Source organism: Thalia democratica, chromosome 1 (assembly GCF_965202585.1).
Source record: "Thalia democratica chromosome 1, ktThaDemo2.hap1.1, whole genome shotgun sequence".
Taxonomy (NCBI): Eukaryota; Metazoa; Chordata; class Thaliacea; order Salpida; family Salpidae; genus Thalia; species Thalia democratica.
In genome coordinates, this window is record NC_139165.1 from 104850301 (window position 1) to 104875370 (window position 25070).

Below are 25070 nucleotides of genomic sequence, written 5' to 3' on the forward strand. Positions count from 1 at the left end.
CCAACATCTAAACCATATTAGTTCAATAAACACTATTCGGTGACAAATTGCAGTTCCTGGCAGGCTATTTTAATTTCAATATTATTATTTTCTATTGTAAGCTCTAAACTTAATAGTAGCATTAGTTACTTAAAAGTTTGTTTTGAAAAAAAGTTCTCATGTAAGGGACTTTCCCAAAATACAAAACATTTCTAAATACTGCCATAACATGGGGTTTAGAAAAAATTAAATTTGTGAAAACTAAACAATTACGTTCAACGAATGGTAAGCAGAAAATCCTTTTCATCATAAACCTGCATCATTTGCTTGTAGACTATTATTTTAAGCATTCTCAGTTTTTATAACGAAAAAAAATCAAAATTATAAATTCTTTTTATTAAGATAAAAAGCTAAAAAAATTTTAGAAAATAAATTTAAATATTACCTAATAAATAGTTCTTAAAACTTAATATTTTACCTTGTTCAGAAAATCAGTTTAGAAATCTTACATGAAATTGTATTTACCGTTGTTAAACTTTGACTACAAAAACTTCGATTACTAATTTATTTTAAAGAATAATTATTTGTAAAAACAAGTAGATTATATCTTATAATTCTAGGACTTACAGAATCTACAAAAATTATTCAACGTCTTTAAAAAAATTACTTTTGTTATGCAAGAGCTTAAGGTATGCAAGCTTTAATTATAATAAAACTATAAAGTATAATATTCGCCAAAAAAAAATATCGATACACGCGTATACATTATAGTTTGTTTAAAATATTAGAAAAATATTAACACAAAAATTTTTTTGTTCCGTTAAAAACTTACTCTTTTTTATTGTTTATACGTTTCTGTTAGATAGATACTAACTAATCAATTTTACTTATAAAATAATTTTAAAAAGTTAAATGCAATTGTTTTATATAAACGTATAATTAATGCAACAAACCTCGAACAAATTTTTTTATTTGTTAAGTGTTCTTATTTTAACAGTAGTTGATAACGGTCTTATTTATAACTATAAAAATTATTCGAGCTGTAAGAGTAAAGTGTTAACTGGTAATTTATGGTATATAGTCGGTTGAAATCTACAAAACAATTTTTTTTGCAACTTTAATTGCAAGTTAAAATGTTTTAAATAAAGCAAATTAGTTACGAAAATCTAAAAAGTCAAATGCACTAGATGTTGGAAGCTCTTTAAAAGCTAGTTTTATAAGTTTTTTCTTTTTTGTTTTGTAAGACTCCACTTAAAAAAGTTTTTGTTTGGTTTAAATACAGATTTATATTCTTATTTTTAGCATTTAAGTTAATTTAGAACAAACTAAACGTGAAATGTGCGTTTTACGGGTTATTTTTTTCAATATTTACCTGAAAAGGGTTTCATGGGCGCAATAAATTGGCTTAGTTTTACAGTTTACTTTTTTTATTTTGGATCAGAATGATCTACTATTTACTTGAAATTATTAAAATGACTTGCTTTTACTACATTGTATGTTTGTAACAATTAAGTTTTTAAGTAAAATTTTAATTAGCATCAGTTATATACATAAAAAAGCTAAACTGTATTAGTTATTGCTAAACTGTAAAGTAAACATTGTTTAAAATTTTATTTTGGAACCTCACAGTTTGCTATATGTATTTAGAATGTAAAGTTTTGCCTATTTTTAATATAAAATTACATTGATCTAAACTTTTGCTAATAATTAAACTTTAACTGTAACTAACAATAAGTTAAGGTTTATCTTACAGAAGATCTATAAGGTTATTCTTAAGCTCTATAAGGTTAGGTAAAAAGAAAATTAATAATCTAAGTTTACCTTAACTTATGTAAGAAAATTAAATACAATTTAGGTTTTAAATTTTTTATTGCATAGTGAAATACCAAACTTATTTATAAAAATTAAGTATACGACCTTTGAAATAATTTATGCTTTAATTAACTTAACTGAATCAGGTAGTGTTAATGAATAACTAGTAACTATGTTTTGCTACTTAACAGCTCTATACACATAAAAAGACTAAAAAATAGTTTTAACGTCTTTAACTTAAGAACAGCTTATGAGAAATGATTTTAATGGTAGGAACATCTCCTAAGTGAAACGGAAAATGATTGCAAGGAAAACAAAAGTGAATGTATAAAAAAATCGATATTTTCTTACAAACAAAAGTTACTTAACAACATTATGTATTTTATGCATTTGCATAATTCACTCTTATGTAAAACTCGAAACAAGTTCTCATTTATACTTGTACAAACTTTATTTTCTCTTCTTGCAATGTTATAAACAAAAATTTCTACTTTAGTTATTGTTTTACTTGAAAACTACTTTTCTTATATGTTTTGTTACGCTACTAATTTACTAATTTTTAAAACTATATGTTTAACCTTTTTCTATTTAAGGTTTAAAATAGCTCAACATATTTAGTCTAGTTACTATATTTGTAAAAACTGTAATTCTTCTATTTACGCTTTCAAACTTGAAAAGACTGTATAATAACTCTTACTCGCATATTTAAACTTCCTGTAATATTATCGTTAAAAAGTTACAAATAAAAAGGAATAATTTAATTTTGCGTACAAGCTTCAATATACTAAAGTTTACAAAAACAAACTTTTGGATAATTTAAACAATTAAGGTCAAAGAATTTATTTGCAGCAAAAAACAAAAACATTTTAAAAACGAAAATACATAAAGAAATAACTTTTAACATAAATATAACTCTTCAAATAAAATAAAATAACACTAAACGAAAAAAAATTAATCATTATACATTTCTCTCATAATTTTAAACATAAATTTTACATTTTATAAAATATAAACCTCAACTGAACATATTAAACACATATGCATAGATTGTAAATGTATTTTCAAAAACCTTCTTAATTATATTAGGCAGCAAAAATATATAAGAAGGCAAAACTTATAAACATGTTTTTAAAAATTACAGTATAAATTCAAGCTTAATAGGTAGTTTTTCTTATAAAATGAACTTTTAATAAACATTTTAGAAAAGTAGTATTAACATTAGAAAAAGTTAAAACCATACAAGTGTTGTTATAAAATAAAATAATTATATAAACAGGTTTGTAATACTTTAATTAAATTGTAGACTTTTTAAAATGCCTTTTATAAAAAGTTTTTGTGAGATTGATAATACCTAAATAAATTCAAGTAACCATAGCTTAAACTACTAACTTAATTTTATAATATAAAATAATTTTAAAAAATTAACACATTTTACATCTTTATAAGTTTAAAGCAAAATCTATAGCAGTATCCAATTTTAGTTCAAATACAAAATTCTGGAAATGAATTTTTGCATTCAAGTATCGACAAGATAGTGCAACTAGTATTTTATATGGAATGAGCAAAATATAAATTGAAGAAGTAAAAAGCAATGTAAGTCGAAAGAATTGCAACGAACTAGAAAAGGAATTTTGTGTAAAGTTTAACAGTGTGTTTATGAGTAGAAGCATTTGTTACTATCATTTTCAAAATTAATTACTTGTTAGTAAAAAACATAATCTTGCAAAGAACTAGATAAAAACTGTTTCATTTGCTACTATTTATTTCAGTTAGAACTTGTTTTGTAAACTATTTAATACAATTTAAGTATTTTTATTTACAACGCAAATGCTTATTAACAACAAATCAGTCTATTTAAGTTGAATTTTAGAGTTTTAAGTTAGTCAAGAAAAGCAACTTAATTGAAGCAAATACATCTCATTATGATTGAACTATTATGACGTCATGTTTACAGCTTTCAATCTTCACTGTGATGTCATAATAAAAACCTCATTTCCATTTTGATTTCATAATCAGATTATTATCGACTGTTTCTGTTTTTTTCTTGTTTAAGTTATTGTTAATTTTTAATGTCAATGTTTATTAAATTAGTTTAATTAAACTAAAATATTTTTTATTAAACTTATAATTATTTAAACAACTATTAAATGTAATTAATGTAAAAGGTTTTTTATTAACAAGTAGACCATAAACTATTTAATATTTAACAAATTTAATTAAACTAACAGGCTTTTTATTAACAGGTAAACTTTTAATTATTTGAGGTCCACTTCCGTCTAATATGACGTCATTTCCTCCTTCGCTTGAACTGTTGTGACGTGATAAACAATTTAGTTTTAATATATTAAAAAAATCTAAATATCTAAACAAATGTTTAGATTATTGGTATAAAATGAAAATTAGTCGTTAAATAGAATTAAAAAGAGATTTGAAAAATATCTAATAGAATTTTACGAGTAATAATACGAGACAATAATGAATGTGACATACTGCTTTAACAATTGATGTTAACTTAAGGATGAACAATTATCAAATTTTTAGTAATTGACTAAAGTTAGCTACTCAAAACTTTTTGAAAATTTATCTAATGTTTTTGCAATCTTATATAGCTAGGTCACTTTTAAATATTTTTTACTAATAAATAAAATGAATAATAACCTGTGCATTATACTTTCACCTCCCGGACATACTGCAAAAATAAATGTTTGTTTATAAAACAGTTTTATTGTAAAATAAAAAGAAACTAAATTATAGAAATTATTGTATTTTTTTTTAATATTTAACAAGAGAAATTATTTAAAACACATTGCTATATAGGTTGTTTCAAAGTTTTTAACATGTAATTTACAAAGTTTTCTAAAAATAAAATGCTAAATAAAATAAAAAAAATAGTGTTTTATTTTCTAACAAAAACATTTTTTTATTTGTTTGTTACAGAAATAAACTACCAGACTGTGTTTGGAAACATTTTACATATATTTTAAAACTTAGTTTTTAATAAATAAAGTTTTATTAAATATTAGCAAAATTGATCTTTATTTAAAGCTAATTGTAAAGTTTTATACATTTTATTATATTACATAATGTGTTTTATATCTTACCGTGTGAATAACATGCTATCAAAAATACTTAATCTAAAAATCATAAATATTTTTTAATTAAAACAGGTTCGTTTTGTATAACAGATAACGTTTTTATATAATTGTAAAAATATGTTGATCTTAAATTAGAAATATAGAAGTTTGTTACTTAAAAGCAAAATTAGATAAGTTTAAAAAGTTAATTTAAATCTAAAATTTTATTCTAAAGTTTCAAGACATAAACTTTGAATTAAACATTACAACAACAAAAACAACATAAAATTTTTTTACAACAAAAAACATCTAGAACACCTTTTTAAAACACTAATGTGTTTGCAACTTTTTATATTGAAATATTAAAGTTTGCTAGATACATATACAAAATTTAAGGATTATTTATCAAAAACTTCAATTTGAATAAGATAGGTTTCTTTAAATACAAATAATTGAAAAATTTACCATAGGAAATATTATCATGACATCTATTATCTCCAACTTTTATATTTGAATAATTTATATCATTCAATCTCTGCTGACCCAAATAATTTACGTCACCTTTCGCATATTGACCCGAATTAAACTCATCGTGACTTACATAATTCTTTTTATCGTGACCTACATACTTGTAATCACCAATGTACTTTTCGTTCGCATATTCTATCTCATTCAATTTCAAATCACTTCTATTATCAACTGTTTTCTGTTTTCCAATGGCGAAAGAATTAACTTTATATTTATGAACAGTTCCAGCTGAACTTTGCTCGCTATAAACTGATGAATTTTGGCGGGAAATATCGGAATAAGAGCGGGAATGTTCGTCATTCTTGATTGATTTTGTGTTGTCATGGATGGGTGATTTTGGCGCGTATAATTCAAGATCTGCAGCTTCAACGTAATATGGTTTTTCTACAAAATCTGACATTTCAGCCAATTGTTTTTCTTTTTCTATTTTCTTACCTGATGATGTATATACAATGATGTTACAACAGTTACATGCAAAAGAAATGAACTAATATTGATATACCTTTAAGACAAATGGTTCTATTTATAGAATTATTTTTTTTTTTGAGTTAATAATTTTTGATAAAAGTTTTATTATACTAGCAATATGCTTAAAATTAACTTGTATAATTATAATTTAAAATGTAGTACTTTTTAAAAACCATGAATATAATCCTTTTAAAAAATCAACTCATAAAAAAACCAACTTAAACAACAAACATTTTCATGACAGTAACATAATTAAAAAAAATATTTTGTAAACTTACATTTTCTCCGATAGAAGTAGAAAAACACTAAAATGAATATCACAAAAATTGGAACTAAAACTGAAGGTAGGATTACTGCTAAGGAATTATGTTTTTCTGTAATAAAATAAAATAGGTTATTTGTTTTATCAATTTTTTTACATTATAAACATAAAAGCAGTAAAGTTTTTTAACTATCCTAATTATCAACTCTTAAAGTAAATAAAAATATATAAATTTAAAAAAGTAAACGTTACTTACGAGTTTATTGATAAGTTTTAGACAAAAACTAACTTAATAAAAACCTTTGTTGTTAATAAAGCTTTTATGCTCTAAAATTTTAGTCGTCGTAAAATGTTCCCATTTATAAGCTTTCTCACCAACTTAATTACCAGATATTTTAGTCGTAGATTAAAATACAAAATTGTTTAGAAAATATTATCAAGCTGGTAACAAGCTTATTAAAAAAAAAAGTTTTAAAAGATGCGAAAGAACATAAACTTTTTAAACCTGATTAACTAGTATTTTTAACACCTCATTAATTATAAATCTACTTTTTGCAATATCATTTCATAATTACACTGTCGAAAATCAGTTGCCCCTTTACTAAATATATATATATCCCCCTTTTACTAATTAACTACCCTCACTAGTTACAAGTAAAAAAAGTTATAACTAGAACAATTTAAATAGACTAACTTGTATTTAATTTGAAATAAGTAGAATAAGAACTGCCAACATTATTGTGAGCTTTACATCTATATACACCTGCATTTGATGGGCTTGTATTCTGAAAAAATTAAAATTAAAAAGTATTAAAATTTATTTTAGTTTAAGTTAACAAGCAATAAAACACAAACAAAAACAACGGAAACTGTTTTATACTTTATTTTAAAATCAGGTTTTGTAAATTATCTATTTGTTGTTTTTCTACATTTTTGTAGATATTTAATTTTGATAAAAACAAAACTTTTAAGCGATAAATTTTATTTTTATCTTTATTGATATTGATAAAGAAAATTGGTATTTTCAACGGAAATCAAAGATAAAGTTTATATACGTATATGGATATCTGTTATACTAAACAATGAAAACTTTTTATTATTGCGACATTAAATTTTAAAAAGTTGTTTTGAAAATAAATATTTATGTTCATAGTTTGTAAACTTAATTTGTTTTTTTAACTGTTTTGTACAAAAAACATTTTTTAAGCGTGAAATTTTTAATTTGTTATTGTTACCAACAGCTTAAAAACAAAAACTTAATTTAAAAAGTACAATGTATTTTCATTATACGTTTTTGCTGTTAACATGCATAATTAAACCTGCAATGATTTAAAAAATGTAACTTAACTTAAATTGTTTTTCTGTATTTTTTTACTATATAGTGCTAAATTTAATTTTTTTTATTAAACATACCATCCACGAAAAAATATTTATTTTGACATACTTATCTGGTTTAATTTTATATGATTAAGTCTATTCATTATTACAAAATGCATTTATATTAATTATTTTTATTTTAGGACAAAATTACAAAAAAATAGTCTTTAAGGACCAAAAGCAGAAGCAAAAAATTCAAAAAGTTGATTACATTCTTGCAAAAAAGTCCTACATAATTTTATTAGTTATTTCTAATAAACTTAATCAGTTTAAGTTATGTTTATAACTTTAATATCCATATCTTTTTAACAACAAATCTGCAATAAAAATGCAGACATGATAAAAACTTAATCGTTTCTATTTTAATCACATTAAATCCCTTATAGTCTGCAAGTTTAACTAAAAAGGTGTAAATCTTGGCACAAAAATGTTATAAGAACTTACAAAAGTTATTTAAAAGTTCAATTTAATTAACAGTTGAAGTTTATTAGTAAAATGTGAATCTAGTGTGTATGTTGTAAGTAATAGAGTTTATTTTATGTTATTTAGAAACGAATCATTTTAGTTTAGATAAATCATTATCTCTAGTTACTTATAAATTATTTTAAAAAGCTTATTTAACAACAGAAAGTATAATTAAACAAATGTTTGAAGATTTGGGTAATAAAACTAAAATCCACTAAAATACTACAAACTATTTCTTTAGCAAGTGTTTTAACACTAAGAATAAGTTTGTATATAAACAATAAATTTTTCGAAACATATTATTTTTTTCTAACATTAATTGAGCACTAAAAAAAATAATTTTTATCAACAAAATACAAATAAAAGTTGTCATACTTTTAAAAGAGAACTTTTAGCAGACTTTAACTAAACTTATATAAAAAAAAATCTATATTGAGTAAATATTTTGTTTGATAAAAATTGAAGTAAATGTTTGGTAAATGGCAAATAAACACTTTAAAATCTGTATATAATATTACAAACATCAAAACTTAATTTCTAATGCATCAAAGCACTTATAAATACTTGAATATCAAACAAGTAGTATTTAAAAACCATCAAACAAAATACTGCATAATTATAATGCACTTACATGAATTTACTACGTTTTATCTGCATTTTATACGCACTTATTAAAATAAATTCATATTATCCGCACTTTTTAATCAATTTAGTCAATCGCACTTGAATTAATTGAGTGCTTTTTATTGAACTAGAATTAAACAATTGAGTTTTTAATTTTTAACGTTTAACACGCTTTTTAAGTGATAAATTCTTGTAAATTAGTTGTTAATTGATAAAACTACAATATATTTTAATTTAATTCTTGAAAGTATACCTTTAAAAAAAATTTAATTTATAGAGTGCATATTTCGATAAACACTAAAACAGAAAATTTTTGAAAAATGCTTTTTTTTTTATTTAAAATTATTTTACATGCTAGTTAAAACTTAAAAAAAATTTTTAAGCAAGCCTAAACAGATTCATGCATTTATAAAGCATAAAAAAAAGTTACAAACCTCAAACAGTAGTACTCCATTATTTTTTATTTGAATATTATATTTTGTTAATAAATTTCCTTTTAATTCTACATCATCTTTGTACCATTTGTATTGAGGAGATGGATTTGCTGTGAAAATTAAACTTGTTTATAATGCTTTATGAAAAAAAAGTATTATTCAACATAAATCAAAATGAAGTTCTTTAATGTTTTAAGAAATAACTATTTACAATTATTTTATCGTTTTACTATCTTATTTTTAAAAGTTAAACTTAGTTATTAAATTTAAGTTTTGAGAAAAGAAAAGATTATTTAACATAAATCAAAATCAGAATGTCGAATGTGAACAGCAAAAGTTATTTACAATTCTTATAAGTTATAGCTGTCTTAAAAGAATATTTGGAATAATATTTTATCTGCATATTTTAAACTCAAGTAAAGTTTAATCAATTTAAGTTTCGTATGTAGTTAAATTAAATAATCAAACATTTTAATTCAGTTCTAATACGTAACTTAAACAATTAGTAAAGAACTTTAGGTATCTAGTTTTAAGAAACTTTATTTTTATTTAAAAGAAAGCAAATAAAAACAAATGTAAGTGTCAAAAACAACAATTTTCTTTTATTTAATGTTTTTTTTTAATTAAGCTATAAAATACCAAAAGTGGACACAGAATAGTGTTTGAACATTTCATATGGTACATAGTTAAAAAAGAATCATCAAAAAAATAACATATATAACAGTAACAAATATTTGAAATACCAAAAAAAAAACAACTAAACAGAAATATAAGTACCAGCTAACTAAAACAACAAAAACTCCCAAGTACAAAACAAGTATAAAACAATAACAAAACAAACTTTACAAGTTTATAAAGGAAATTCCACTTGAGTTTTTAATATGAAAACATTTTATACAAGTAAGTTTTCCACTCATAAAAACTTTTATGAGGTATTTTTCCCAAGAAGATTGCCAAACTTAGCTTTTAAGAAAAAGCTTTCGAATAACTTAAATTAAAAAAAATTATTTAAAACTCTTTATTTTTTTAACTTATATAATTTTCTATCCACACTTATAAATGTTATTAAAATTGAATAAAACTTTAAATGTTTTTTTTTAACAAACATTAAACAAAAAAAAAATTAATGATGAATAGAAAATACCGATGAACTGATTTGACAAAAATAACGTACTAACATTTAAAAAATACTAAATAGTAAAATTATTTGAGTTATTATAAATTCAAGAATATATTTCCAAATGTATAATTGAATTTGCAAGACATTATCACCTAAATTATTTTAAAAACTTATTTAAAACTACAAACTGATACAAAATAATATTGTTAACAAAAACTTCGAAACAATAACTCATTTTAGCACTTCTATTATACAGTACATTAATGTAAAATTTCTAACTAATTTAAATTGTTAATAGTTTTTCAATTTTTAAAATAGAGCGGAATTTAAGGTCACAAAACGAATAATTATATATATATATATATAGGAAAAACAAGTTTTTTATGCAAATGCAACAGGAATACATTTCCACAAATCGATACTCACCGGTTGCTTTATTACGTCATAATAACATTATTACGTCATAATATAACCCTGATGTTACAAATGTTCAGTTAATTGAGTATTTGTTAGCGGTTTAAATAGCAAATCTTTAAGTTTTATTGTAAAGTAAATTTTTATTTTTTAATAATCTAGCTATGTTTGCAGAGTTTTTAAGCACTTAAAACTTTAAAGTACAAAAAAATCTATTTTTCTGTATTGATCTGGGAATTGAAAAGTTATATTTAGTTATACAAACAAATTTAAATAAATAAACAAAAAATAATTAAATATTTGAAATAATACGAAATAATGTTACCCTTATCTTACAAATGTTCAGTTAATTGAGTTATCTTTTAGAGGGGATTTCGAGAACTTAAAATTTTATCTTAAAGTTTAAACTTAAAAAAAAAATTTTTGTACTTATCAGAGTTTTAAGGCTATAATTTAGTTTAAAACACTAAACTAAATAATAAAACAAAAAGCATTAAATTTCATTTTGTTTTCGTTTTCAAAATATATTATATAATAACACAATTCAAACAGTAAGAATTGTTTTTACAACTGGATCTACAATTTCTAGTAGAAGTGGTTTAAAAAGGAATTTGAAAACATACCAAACTCAATGTTAATGGAATTCATTAAGAAGCTGTATTTTGTTACAACATTTAAGTCGTAATTATTTAGTGTAATTACAATTTAACTTATAAGATTACTGTAGTTAGATTCTAGTTTTGCAGATTTCTTATCTTAGGAACGCAACAAAACACTTTAAGTTCTTTTTTTTATCTATTGTTGGCTAAATGAGTTTATAAAAAGTTTTGATCGACGATTAAGTAAATCTAAATGTTTACAGAAATATAAAATGTAATATAAAAATCGAAGTTAATATTAAATATAAACATGTTATACATACATGTGTTTTAATTAAAATTTATATTATTGATATTCTTTTCTTTGTATAAGTAGTTTGTCTAAAACTTCTTAAAGTTTTTAACACTTTTAATTAATTCAACTACATTTGAACTTGAACTTTTTCCTTAATAAAATTTCACTGAATAAATTTTATTAAAGAAGTTAACTCAATTAGTCTGTAAGTAAATTTAACTATAAAAGCTCTGGCAAAACTCGACAAATAGAAAATAAAATTAGAGGAAATGTTCACTAAATTACATCAAATTCAAGTCAATAAGGTAATTTAATGAAGCCGAAATTAAATTTATTTTCTAACTTTTATAAACTCAAAATTTTAAAAATGATGTAACATAGGTAAACCTAGTAATAAAGAAAAATTAAAAAATAAAGGTAAATTAATGGCTTAAATCTTTTGAATTTTAAATGTGTAACGATAAATTGAAATGATTAACTATAATTAAATTAATAAAATATTTTTTAAGTTCATTTGAACTTAAAGAAGCTTAGATATTATTTTCAAAATTTTTGCAAATTTGCTGCGTTTTTTAAAGATACTTAAAGCTGATTTCTGATTTTACAAAAAAAAAAAAACAACCATAAACTATGATACAAAACATCAATTATAGACTTTAATTGTAAACTTTGATGAACATGCTACTAAATTCTATAATCAATAGGTTAGAAGTTTTGGAATTTTTACATTACATGCATCGCATATGTTTAAGTTAATAGCATTTTAGTATATTACTTCGATGATATTCTAACATTATACGCATTTATCTAATACAAATAAATGTTTATCTTTTTGGACTACAACAATATTCATTATGTTCTTCAGTGATTAATTATACAACAAAATTTAAAGATTAAAAATATATTTGTTGTGTTTTTTGCAGGTTTTATTGATTGAGTCTATTTTTATTTTGTCAAAACATGTTGTTCTAAAATGCTAATGTTTCCAGCAAACACAACAGCAAAAAATTTAAACAAATTCTTATAGTTTAAATTTTTCCTATTGTGTATACAATTGTTTAACTTGTTGTCTTAATTTTTGATGTTCTTGTTGTCTGAAATGTTATGTTTATTAAAAACAACGATCACACTTAATATTTTGAAACAAGTTTATTAACATACTTAACAATATTTTGTAAAAATTAATACTATTTCGACAACTATATTTTTACAAAGTCGATAAAAATGACAAGTTTTATTATTCACTTAAAATAATTGATTTAAATTAGTTTAAATACTTGACAGTTCATTACTATTTTAGGCTAAATACTTCAATAAGTTATACATTGACTTTAGGTTAGAAAAAAGTATTTAAAATATACTAAAAAGTAAATATTCCCACGGACTTTTAGCTTAAATTGTACAAATAAGACTTTTATTATTATTTAAACTACACAAGGTTTGATTGAAAGTATAAATTTTACTATAAAACGTTTACGAATTATATATTAAAACCTTTTCAAAAAATTTAAAACACAGCAATTTTTTATGTCTTTCAATCATTTTTTAAATGTTTAATCAAGATATTTTGAATTTATTTTTATTATATATTTTTTAATAGTAAATGTAAACTAAATTAAAAAATATTAAACAACAAATGTAACTTACAAGCTTATCTATATACGTTTAACTTTTAGTTGGATTTAAGTATTATAAAAAATTCGATAAACCAATTATTTTTATAAGTAATATGAAAACTAAACAGCTATATTATTTAGGTTTAATTTCCAGTGTAAATTTTCAGTTATAAAATGTGCACCATCAAATACTGATACTAAATAAAATTTAATATAATTATAACCAAAAAATAATTTTTTAAGGGTGGGCAACGTACAGCCAACAAAGTATCTTATTTTGTAAATATGTTGTGCTAACCAATTATTATTGATCTTTTTGTTAACAATTTTTTTATGTGCTTTTAATCAATAGTCTTTTGAATGAGTTTGTCATTGCAATTTTTTCTTAACAGTTTTGTTCAATTTTCCATTTTACAAAGACAACTTTTTTTACAATTTCAGCAAAAAAGACTTGACTGGTTAAACTGTGGAGCACAAAATTTGCCCCTGTCTGTATTCTAATAGCTGATAACTTCAATAAAAATAATTAACAAACCATACCTTCAGCAGTGCATGCAATTTCTTCTTGATAACCTTCTTTAAGATACCTGCTTTTGGGATATTTGCAAGTAGGTTTAGAAGGTGCATCTGTTTAAATATATTAGTTTAATAAATAATAATAAAAAGAATTACCTAAGTTTAAACTTAATTATATTAGCATACAGGCTTGGATGGTAAATCTAATAAAATTATTTACCATAAGTTTTTATATAATTATAAATATGTAGGTAAACTTATGCATATAGGTTAAGAAACTGCATCTGTTAAAATTAAATTTTTTACTAATAAAAAAAAATTTATTATCAATATCTATACTTATACTGAAAAGACAATTAAATATCGGTATATACAATAAAATAAAGTTTATAAACAAATAACTATATTTATACTTGAACTATATTTGCATATAGGTTAGGTGTATGTGTTAAATTTATCTATTTTAAATAATTAAATCATGAAAATTAATATATTTTTCTAACTTTTATCATATTTCCAATGATACTTTTGTTATGGTTTCAATAAGTTTTTATTAAACTTATTAGCTATATTTTCAAGCAAGTATTTAGAATATAAACTAATAACTATCTTTTCTATTGTAAAAGATCTAAAACTATTAAAGTTATTAAAAAATGACAAATTAATTTTATTTAGAATTAAAACATTAATTTAGGAAGTAAACATTTTAAAATCTTTAATACTACTAAGTTTAAGGCTAATCAAAAACTTATCATGTTAAACAAAGGGATTGTTTTGTTTGTAACATAAAAACAAAGTTTATATCTATGCTTTTTCCGAAAACAGCATAAAATTAATTTAAAATAATCTTAAATGCAAAAATAAACACTTTATCTAAAAAATACACTCCAGACGAACAATTAGTCGCTTAGAAACAAAATAATTAAAAATACATAAATTAGTCGAGTATTTGGTAAAATATATAAATCTGAAAGTGAATAATAACATTAAAAAAAACAAACACATTGACAAAAGATTTTCTTAAACGTTAGCTTTCACATGAATCAATATATTTACTTAACATGTAATTTTGCAAACAATATATTTTCATACATTTATTCTAAATACTAAAAATGGTCTTGAAGCTAGAATACAAATGGAACAATTAAAAATTTATGTCTAAACGGAAGATAAACGTCTATTTAAGCCAGAAAATTATACAATTTAAACTAAGTCAATAAAACTAAACATGCTTCTTAAAATACTGCAATAGGAAAAGAAATGTCAAACAATAAATTTAAATTAATTCACAAACCACTATACAGTAGAGTAAATAATCAATATAATTGTACAGTTACTTACAAATGAGTTAGTTGTTTTAATTTGGACAGCTAAAAAGCAAAAAATGTTCAAATAAAATAACTTTTAAATTTTATTTATTGTAAAACAACCTTTTAAAAAACTGTAAAATAAACTAAATACTAAAACAATTTTTCTAACTCAACTATGATATAAAAAGACTATTGAAGTATTGTAAAATAAAGATGGAGTAGCTTGTAAATATTGTCTAAAAACTTTTTGATTTTAGTTTTTAAAATACTTTAGAAAAATATATATTTACACTTCCTTACTGAAAAACAGTACTTATTTTTTAATACTTAAATGAAGCAAAACGAATATATTATTGTTGTAGTTCTAGGTTTTGTAAAAAAAATGATTTGTTATTTTTATTTTGTAAAAAACACAATGATTTACCATGTTTTATGTGGAGCAAGTAACAAATTAATAATTAATTTATTTTAAAAATTGAAAACAGGCCGTTTTAAATATTTTATTTTTGTTGCAAAATATTGATTATTTTTTAGCTTGAAGTATTCTTATAGCTTTCTAATCTATATTATAAGACTTATGTAACTAAACTTTTTCATTTTCTAAAAAAAAATAATAATAATTGTTTAAATTTTTGTGCTTTTAAACTTAACATACTGAAAAAAACAAAAAAGAAGATTATGCATTGATGCTATATTTTTATTGATTACTTTATAGCTAAGTTGGTCATTGTAGAATCAAAGAAACCATTTTATTTAAGTTTTAATGACTTTTTTTCGTCATTAATTAGTTACATAATTAATCTATAAAAAAACTGTTGATACCACTTTGTTCAAACAGCTTTTTTTAGTTTAGAAACTTTTTAATAAATTAATGTTTATTTATGTAAACAAAAAAGCTTAAATACCATGTCTTGTTTTCAAATATACTTTTGTGGTTTAAAAAATCGCAGTCAAAACTTTTAAATCGTTGGAAAATTTTAGATTGCTACAAACACTGGACAATTAGTTCTTTTAAATTCTTAATAAATATATAGGTCAGTAAAAAATTAATTTTTAAAGAAAGGTGCTAACTCATTGACATTTAACGTATGAAAAGCGTAAAAACAAATGAACAAAAGTGCGACTAAATCGCATAAGATGAGCAGAATTTGCAAAATACCAAGCACAACACAACAAAAGTAAAAAGAATTTTCTGAAGAAAATCAATAAGACTCGTGAAAACCAACAAATATCAATTCAACAAAATTTTATAAGAATGCTTTGTACTGTGAGTTTATATGAATATTGAATATGTATTAAAATTTTTTTGTAAAAATACTTGGACTTTAAAGAAAAAAAATCTTAAAGTCTTGTGCAAATTTTTTTTTACTCGAAAAACTTTTAAAGTTCACTATTTGTTTTCATAAAACTATAAAAAAATTGAAATTGAAATTAAAAAGAGTTAGTTGAAATACTTTTAAGTTGCTAAGATTACCAGTTTTTAAAGTTTTTTGTTTTACATTTATTCAAAAATTTAATATAAAGTCATGTTGAAATTTTTAAATACATAAATATTTAAGTTTGAAAGATTAAGTGAAAAATTATTTAGTCTATATTAATATTTCATTGATATTATTTTTTAGTAATTAAGGATGAAAATTCAAAAATAAAAACATGAATTTCTTTACAATCCAATAAAGTTTATTTTAATAGCTTATCTAAGAGCGAATTTTAAGTTTATTGAAAATAAGTTTACAAAACAACACTACAACTTTCAACAACAAAATTAATTTTTTCATGACTATAAGTTTATTTCTTTGAAAGAACAAAGTATTTTAACCTATTTCGTTAAACAAATGTTAAAACTTAAAGTACTTCGTATTTTAGAAGCCCTTATTGATAGTCAAACTAAGTTTAACAACGGATTTTTTTTTAATTTATTAAACGTCAATTTACCTCATAAGACTTTAAATAAACTATAACACATTAACAACATAAAGTTTTAACCATATTTAGCTATTTCAGTTTATGCAAATTCATAAAACAAAAAACAACATCGTTTGAAGTTCAAAGCAAGTAGTTATAAAAACTATGTTTTAAAAACTTTTATAGCTGTCTTGTAATACTAAACTAAAATTTTAAAACCTTCGAATTTTTTTTTAATATAAATAATTAATACAGAGCACACTTACAAAGGTTGTAAGTACAAATGTATTATAAAAGTGACATTGAACTCAATTTAATTTTAAGCTATTTTGTATACTATCACAAAAACTTTATCAGGTATTGTAATGTTTTTTTGTTTGAAAAATGTATTAATTAAAAATAAAATTACATAATCATTATTATCTTTAGAAATACCTATGATTAGTTAAGTCATTAATTTTATACAAAAAACTTTTTAAATTATAAAATAGTATTACACAATATGCAAACCTAGAAGTTAATTTTTATATTAGTTAATTTTGTTTTTTTTTCTTAAAACCACAGTTTTTCCAAATATTAAATCAATTTTAAAGACGCAAGTAATACAAGTATTATATAGAAACTTAAGAAATAAGATATCGATTTTAACTGGAAAATATGAACTTTATTAAGCAAACTGATTTAGTTTGTTCTAAATAAAAGATTGGAAATTTTTCAAACTAGCTTATGAAAAAAAAACAAATAAAAATTAAGTGATTTAAATTACAAACTTATTTAACACAAAAAATCTTGAATAGTAAAACTAAGCAATAAAAACTGTTGTGAAAATTCGAAATGTCAGATTGATAATGCTAAATAGGTATGGTTATTAAATTATGCTTGTATACTTGAAAATACTTTTTTTTCTTATAATAATTGAAATATATACCTTTAGTACAACAAGTTGTGAACTTAAACAAACAAGTATAAGAAAATATCCAATTTAAAACTATATTAGAAATTAAAAAATAACTAATCAGATAAAATTATAATTATAAAACAACAACAATTTTGAAACAAGTTTAAGTTACAACATAAATAATATAGAAAATTTGTCTAACATAGACTTTTCTGATAATACATAGATATTTAATAAGTGAAAGTTTTCTAGTCGTTTAAAAGTAATAAAGAAGCTTATAAAAGTTAATTTGAAGCTAATAGTATTCAAAAGTGCTTCATTAAACTTTTATACTTTCAAATTGTTAATCAATAATACAGCTGTACCATTTAATTTAGTGGTTTTTTAGTTTATAGCTTATTAATAAGTTTTAACCGCATTATACAAATGCAATAAATATTTACAATACTAACTTTTAATTTGTAGACTTAATTTTTACTGGTTTTAATCAAAAAATAAACTAAATAGTATAGCTTTAAGTGTGCATATGTATAGGTATATTTTTATAAGTTTTTAAAAGTCGGAATGATCTAATATCTTTTTTAACTAATTTATAGGAATTCTCAAGCTTTTTGTAGGCTTAATTTTAGCTTTTTTATTAGTTTCTTTTTTTGTAACCAATACAAAACTATTTTGTACAGCTTTGTATTTTTATTTATAAATTTTATACACACCTATAAAAATATGACACCTTTTTGGCAAGTATCTTCAAACTGAATTAATTTTGAAAAGTATTTATTGCAAAACAAATTGTTTGAAAACATGCCAACTTTTTATAAATAAACTCAACTATACTGAAACCGGCTTTAGAATTTTTTTTGTTTGAAATAAAAATACAGTTTATTGATTACAATTGTAGTGAAGATAAACTCTAAAGAATAAATTATACTATGTGATATAAAGTCTAAAAGGCCTACAAATTTATAAAAAAGTAATCTATAGTATTTACATTAGGGCCATAATGATTTTTTATTCAAATTGAAATTATTTTGTATTTGTAAATTTTATAAAGTATTACCAGGTTATGTTTTTGTAACAAAAAAAAATACTTAGCCTTATGACATATTAAGTTTTAACAGACAGTTTTAACTTGAGTAATAACTAAAAAAAGTTATTTAAAAAGGTCACAACAAGCTTATCTTGACAGTTAGCTAATACAAACTTTAATTTTAAAATAATTTCAAAAAATTATGATAGTGTTTCATAGAAAATTCATAGAAAATTTAGCACAGCTTTTTTGTGACATGTAAATCTAAAATAAGTTTCAAAAAAAAAACTGAATTTTTTGGATTGCTTTCCATAAGCTAAAATATTAAAGAATATAGTACTTTTAATCTCATGGTGATGTTTACTTAAAATCAATATTAAATTCTTTAGTATATTGTTGAAAATTATTCAAATTTTTTCTTGTTCTTAAGAAACTCTAAAATGAAACAATAATTTATTTTTATATCACACTTTCCACAGCTTTTTCAATAAAAAAATAAAAAGCACTTTGAAAAAGTTAGAGGATAAGAAAAGTTGTTGGAAAACTTACTACAAATAAGTTCAACTGTATAAAATTTAATGTGTTATCCTATGTTGTTTACTAAGCATTAATAATAAATTTATAAAGCTTTTGTGAATTTTGTTGGAAAACTTTCAAAATTTTCTTGTTTTTAAGAAATTTTTAAAATAAGTAAAACATCATATTTTTCTATCAATTTTTATGCAGCTTGTCGAATGACAAGCACTTTAAATAAATTTAAGTAGAAGAAAAAGTGGTGAAACAAATAAGTTTAACTGTATAAAATTTAATGTGTAATCCTATGTTGTTTACTAAACATCAATAATAAATCTGTAAAGTTTTCGTGAGTTGGTTGGAAAGTTTTCAAGATTTTGTCGTTTTGTAAAAATCTTCTTTGCTAATGTTTTAACAAAAAGTTCAAGGGTAAGATGTTGTTTTTGGCCTGACTTATTTTTTAATGTAAGTTATATTCAAATTTGCAGCTTAAACTTTTCAAGCTCATATTTTAAGATTATAACTGTATATATTATGATATATAATACTTGATTTTTTTAAATATAACTAACATTGTACATCAAGTTTATAATAAGCTTCTGGATGAATATCATTGTATTTTCCACTAAACCTTGAATTTCCACTGATTTCACAATAATAATATCCTGCAAAGTAAATTATTAAGACTAAATAGTTTTTATTAAATAATTACTTTTTGAATCTTTTAAATACTTTTTATTTCATTGAAGGTGTAGTAAAACTATTAATCTCATAGTAAATACTTCAGTTTTGAATACTAAGCAAAGTACTTGGTTTAAGATAAAAAAGTCACAAAAACTAAATATTTACTTTAAGTATAAACAAAACTTTCGGTAAACTTCAATGTATTTTTTATATAACAAAGTTATTGAACTAGATTTACAAATCGAATCTAAATTTATTGCACCAAACTTTAAAAAAAACTTTAAACTAATAGTCTAACGTAAGAAACTGTAAGATAAAAAATATTAGTAAATCATTAAAATATTTACATATTTTGTTATTAATTTAACAAACTTTAACAATAAAATTAATTTGTAAAATTTTAAAATTGTTTATTTGTAAATAAATAAAAAATAAAATTAATTTTCATTCAATATTTCAAACCTAAAGCCTGACTACTGAAGCTGTAGCTTGAAATAAAATTTTAATTTAAATAACAGATAGCTTGAAAAACCTGCAAATCACTTAAACTTTATTTTTGATTTGTCTTTTTTTACGTTTGGGTAGGTGGGTTAAGAAAAAGTGTACAAATATTTTTTTTTTCTAATTCTGCAAATATGCTAAAAATTTGCATGCTTTGCAAGTTACCCAAAATAACTGTAATATTTATAATTTTCACTCTTTATTTAACTACATACCAGCGTCATTTCTAGTCGGATTTTGTATAATGAGACTTGATCCTCGCAAACTGTACTTTGTACTTTCTTCTATCCGGGAGTTTCCTTTAAAAATAAACTTTACATCATTATTTTCCCGCCTTTTCTTGTATTTCCAAGTTGCCCTGCTAACATTGAAAGTAAAAAATACAAAACAAACAGCAAATGTTAAAAAATAATTTTCTTAGAAATTGTGAAAGTAATACACTGATTAAATTTGAAACTTGCAGTTAAATACTTCAAGACCATAAAAGAATTTTACAAACAACTTATTAAATATCTATCTTTGTTCATTTTTAACTTAAAAGTTACTTTTAGTTTTTCACAACAGTAAATAGCAGATATTTGGTCAGTAACTAATGTAAAAAGTATGACTAAATTGTTTCAAAACGACTTATCCTACCCCTTATGGCCTTAAATCACAATATAAAGTAAATTATGTTTATAAACTATTTTATAAAACTGCTAAATTTGTAGTTTATTTAAAAACTTAATGTTAAAATAAGTTAATAAGTTTTTAAAAAGATAATTTAAACATATAAAATAAAATTTATCTAGGTATAACTCTATATAATAACTAAAACAAAAAAAACTTTTTTGGTATGATTTATAAAAAAAAGTTATATGTATTGTTACTTTTATTTCATCAACTTGTTTTTTTCTAAATTTAACTACAAAAAACATCAGCAGAAGTACTTCAATGTTAGTGATAACTAAAAAAAAACAAAACATGTTCAAAATTTAAAATACTCCCATAAAGAACGAATAGCACACTAAAAAGATTAACAAAATTTTCTGTTGTAAGTTCAAGATTAACCATATGCTGTAAGGCATAGTAAAAAGATTTGTAGTGTTTTACGTTAATTATATAACCAGACAGAAACATGTAATCCATGTTAGATGTCAAAATGCTTTTAGAAGAAAAATTTTACTACATAAATCATAGAGTAGCTTTTAAAATCAAAATATTACTATATAAATGATAAGTTGCTAAAAGTTTACTAATTCTCAGTTGTTAACTTTTGTAATTAAAATTTCTTCAAACTTAAAAATGCTTATGTTTGCTGTCAAAAAGTATACCAAAATGCTTTTAGAAGGCATATTTTACTATTTGACTTATAGTGTAGTAAAATTTTACTTATTCTCATTCGTTAGCATATTTTGTGTTTAAAATCTTTAAAAGTTACTAAAATATTAAGAAAATATATTTGCGGTCTCTAAGTATACCAAAATGCTTTTAAAGGAATAATTTTACTACATAAATGATAGGCTGTTAAATGTAAATTTTTGGCAGTCAGATTTTTTGAATGATACTTTTTTTAAGATTAAAAGACTCGAAATTTACTTATGTAAGCTGTCACAAATCATATATAAGATTTTAGAAAGAAAAAAAAATTGTAACAGAATCTCGTTTTAAACTTGTATAATACTTTTAGGAACTGTAATTATTTATTTTTACTTTAAGAATAAAAACATTTAGCAGTTATAGAATTGTAAATTAAGCGTAATATAATATAAAAGAAGTTATTTATTTTTAAATAAAATTAGTAGTATCATATGTCACCTGATTTTAAATGTAAGTATGTTTGTTTTATTTCATTTTTAACATACCCTAGAGAAAACTGAAAATAAACTGAAGTTAAAAGTACATTTTTCAGGTCAGAAGTTAATTTTATTGTGAGTGTAAGTAGTTGTATCATAGAGAAATACATTTTTAATAATATTTGCAAAAGTTTGACAGTAGCAATTATTAAATCATACTTAACATACAAGTATGGTCATTAAAAAACAGATAATAACTAAAATTATACAAAGAATTGATAAGAAGTTGTAAAAATTTTAATAAATAAAAAATATTTATGTAATACAACGAAATATAATACAAAATCATGAATAAACAAAATAATTCACAATGTTTAAGCTAATGATACAAAACTATACGTATAAAGAAAATAGTTTTAATATAAAAAGCTTAAGTTTAACAAAATATTAACTATTAATGTTAAAATAAGTTAATAATCATGATTTTTTTAAACATTTTGATATTGAGTATATATACTCAATCAAGCTTAGTACAACTGCTGTATTAGTGTACACTTACACTAAATTTTAGTGAAAATCTATGAGTTAAAACTAGTTTAACAAATTTTATAAAAGTAAGAATTTATGAAAAGCTGTTTCAATTTTTGATCGCTTATAAACCACTTTATAAATATAACCAGAAACTTTTTATGTTAGCATAGTAAAATATTTTTAAGACTAATATGAATAATTAGATTAAACGACAATCTTGGACATTGTTATTTAAATAACATAGTCCAGTGCAAAGATTAATAGAAAAAGTGTAATGTAAATGTATATATTTAAGGGCATAGGAGGGGGTTAAACACCCTTTTTTGGTTTTTGATCTTATTTTATATAGTTTTTACTAAGCTACAAGATGCTTTTTACAGATTTAAAAAATTCAAAATAATTTTTGAGATATAGCCGGTCAAAGTCGGAGGCAACAATAGGATCCTTATGGGAGGCGCAAACTAAAACGGCAAATAACTAGAAATCACTAAAAATCTATCTCCTCCTATGTTTTTTGAGATAACTACCTCAAATTTTCAGGAAATGTTCCTTTCAGTATTTAGAAAATTCTGTCGGAAGGAATTTAAAAAAAATTATTAAAAAAAAAATTTATAATAAAAAAACAAAAAAAAAACTGTTTTTTTTGTTTGTTTTTTATATAATATTTTTAATTTTTATTTTTTTTTACATTCCTTCTGACAGAATTTTCTAAATATATTAAGGAACACTTCTTGAAATTTTGAGGTAGTTTTCTCAAAAAACGTAGGAGAAGATAGATTTTTAGTGAAATAGTCTATTTTTGCCGTTTTAGTTTGCGCCTTCCATAAGAAACCTATTGTTGGCTCTGACTTTGACCGGCTATATCTCAAAAATTATTTTGAAATTTTTAAATCTGTAAAAAGTATCTTGTAGCTTAGTAAAAACTATATAAAATAAGATCAAAAACCAAAAAAGGGTGTTTACCCCCCCTATGCCCTTAAAATTGCTTGTTAATGATATACAAATATACTATAGTCATTTATATTGACAAAAAAACTTTACTTATTTAACAAAAACAAACGTGTAGTGTAGATCATGGATACTTTTATCTTCAACATTCCAATCTGGCTGGCAAACTAGTTGAACCAAGTGACCTTCTTTTATTATTTTAACCACGTGGTGGCGTTGTTCTCCTTCTAATAACACTTGTAATGGTGTAGTGACACGTACTGTGGGGTGTAAATAAAATTTAATTTGTTATAAAATTAAATTAAGTACAAAACTTTCTAAAATCTGATTATTAGATTAAAATTTAAATGATAATTTATTTTTTGCAAAGTGATAAAATAAACAACTTATTAAACACCAGTAATTATAAAACTTTTTTAGCTTTAAACTTAGACTTCAGGTGGGTTTGAATAAAATTCAAACATATAAAAAACTTTCTGTTATAAAAACTATGCTAGCATGTTTTTGCACTGCATCTACATTACATTGATTTCGATGTGTGACAGATAACTAGTAGAAATAAGTTTCAACACAAGAAAAATTAAGATATTTTTATGAAACACTCATTTGCCACCTTTTGCATTAGATTATTACTGTTTTGAAAATACTCTAAACTCCTTTGATAACTTTAAAATTCCGTAATATGTTATTTTCCAATCTTTGCATTGTTTTAAAATAAAATACTCTCATAGTACATAAAGTTTAAAAACAGTACAAACAACAGCAGCATTTGTAAACACTTAAAATATGAACATTTTATAACACCACAATCACTTAAATAAAAGCAAACATTAGAGTTATTTTGGCTTTTTTTGACTAAGTGTGTAAAAAATTGGTTATAATTTTAAATAAAAATCAACAAAACAAAAACTTACTTAAAAGAACAAGAGGTAGTAGAATGCTATAAAATTTTTCCATTTCTTGAACAAAACATTAGAGTCTGTGTACACGAGTTTCAAAAAATATTAATAAACCTGAAACTTTTTTAAATTACAAACCTTATATAATATGCTTATAACTATTAAAGTATAAATTAAAGTTTATATATTGTTTTGTTACTAAAATATTTTAAATAAAATTCAAAGCATTTGTTTATATCTATGGGAAAACTTATAGTTCTAGAGAGGTGTGTACTACTTTCGCAAAATATTCTTAAACCTAGAACTGTAAATTTATATGGACTTTTTTTATAAAATAATAATTAACCTTTTAAAAACATTTGCTTGAAAACTTTAGAGCAATACAATTTTTTTGTATTTTTTTTTACTGCTCTAGTTTACTCATTTTATTATTATAAATGTTTAATATTATTTAATAAACATATGAATTAAAAAGAAAAAATATTAAAATGTAATA

At 22.1% G+C, this 25070-nt stretch overlaps 1 protein-coding gene across 1 annotated transcript; it reads right to left on the minus strand.

The window, feature by feature from the left end:
• Nucleotides 1–3651: 3651 nt before the first annotated feature.
• Nucleotides 3652–24691, minus strand: LOC145846572 (uncharacterized). Its single transcript, XM_082953279.1, has 12 exons — nucleotides 24590–24691; nucleotides 23788–23935; nucleotides 20637–20779; nucleotides 19809–19901; nucleotides 13608–13694; nucleotides 9024–9133; nucleotides 6818–6908; nucleotides 6140–6235; nucleotides 5331–5828; nucleotides 4450–4480; nucleotides 4018–4099; nucleotides 3652–3824 (listed from the first exon to the last, which is right to left on the minus strand). The coding sequence occupies exons 1-12, from the start codon at nucleotides 24630–24632 to the stop codon at nucleotides 3804–3806; spliced, it is 1443 nt and encodes a 480-aa protein (XP_082809405.1). The 5' UTR covers nucleotides 24633–24691; the 3' UTR covers nucleotides 3652–3803.
• Between the last annotated feature and the right edge of the window lie 379 nt (nucleotides 24692–25070).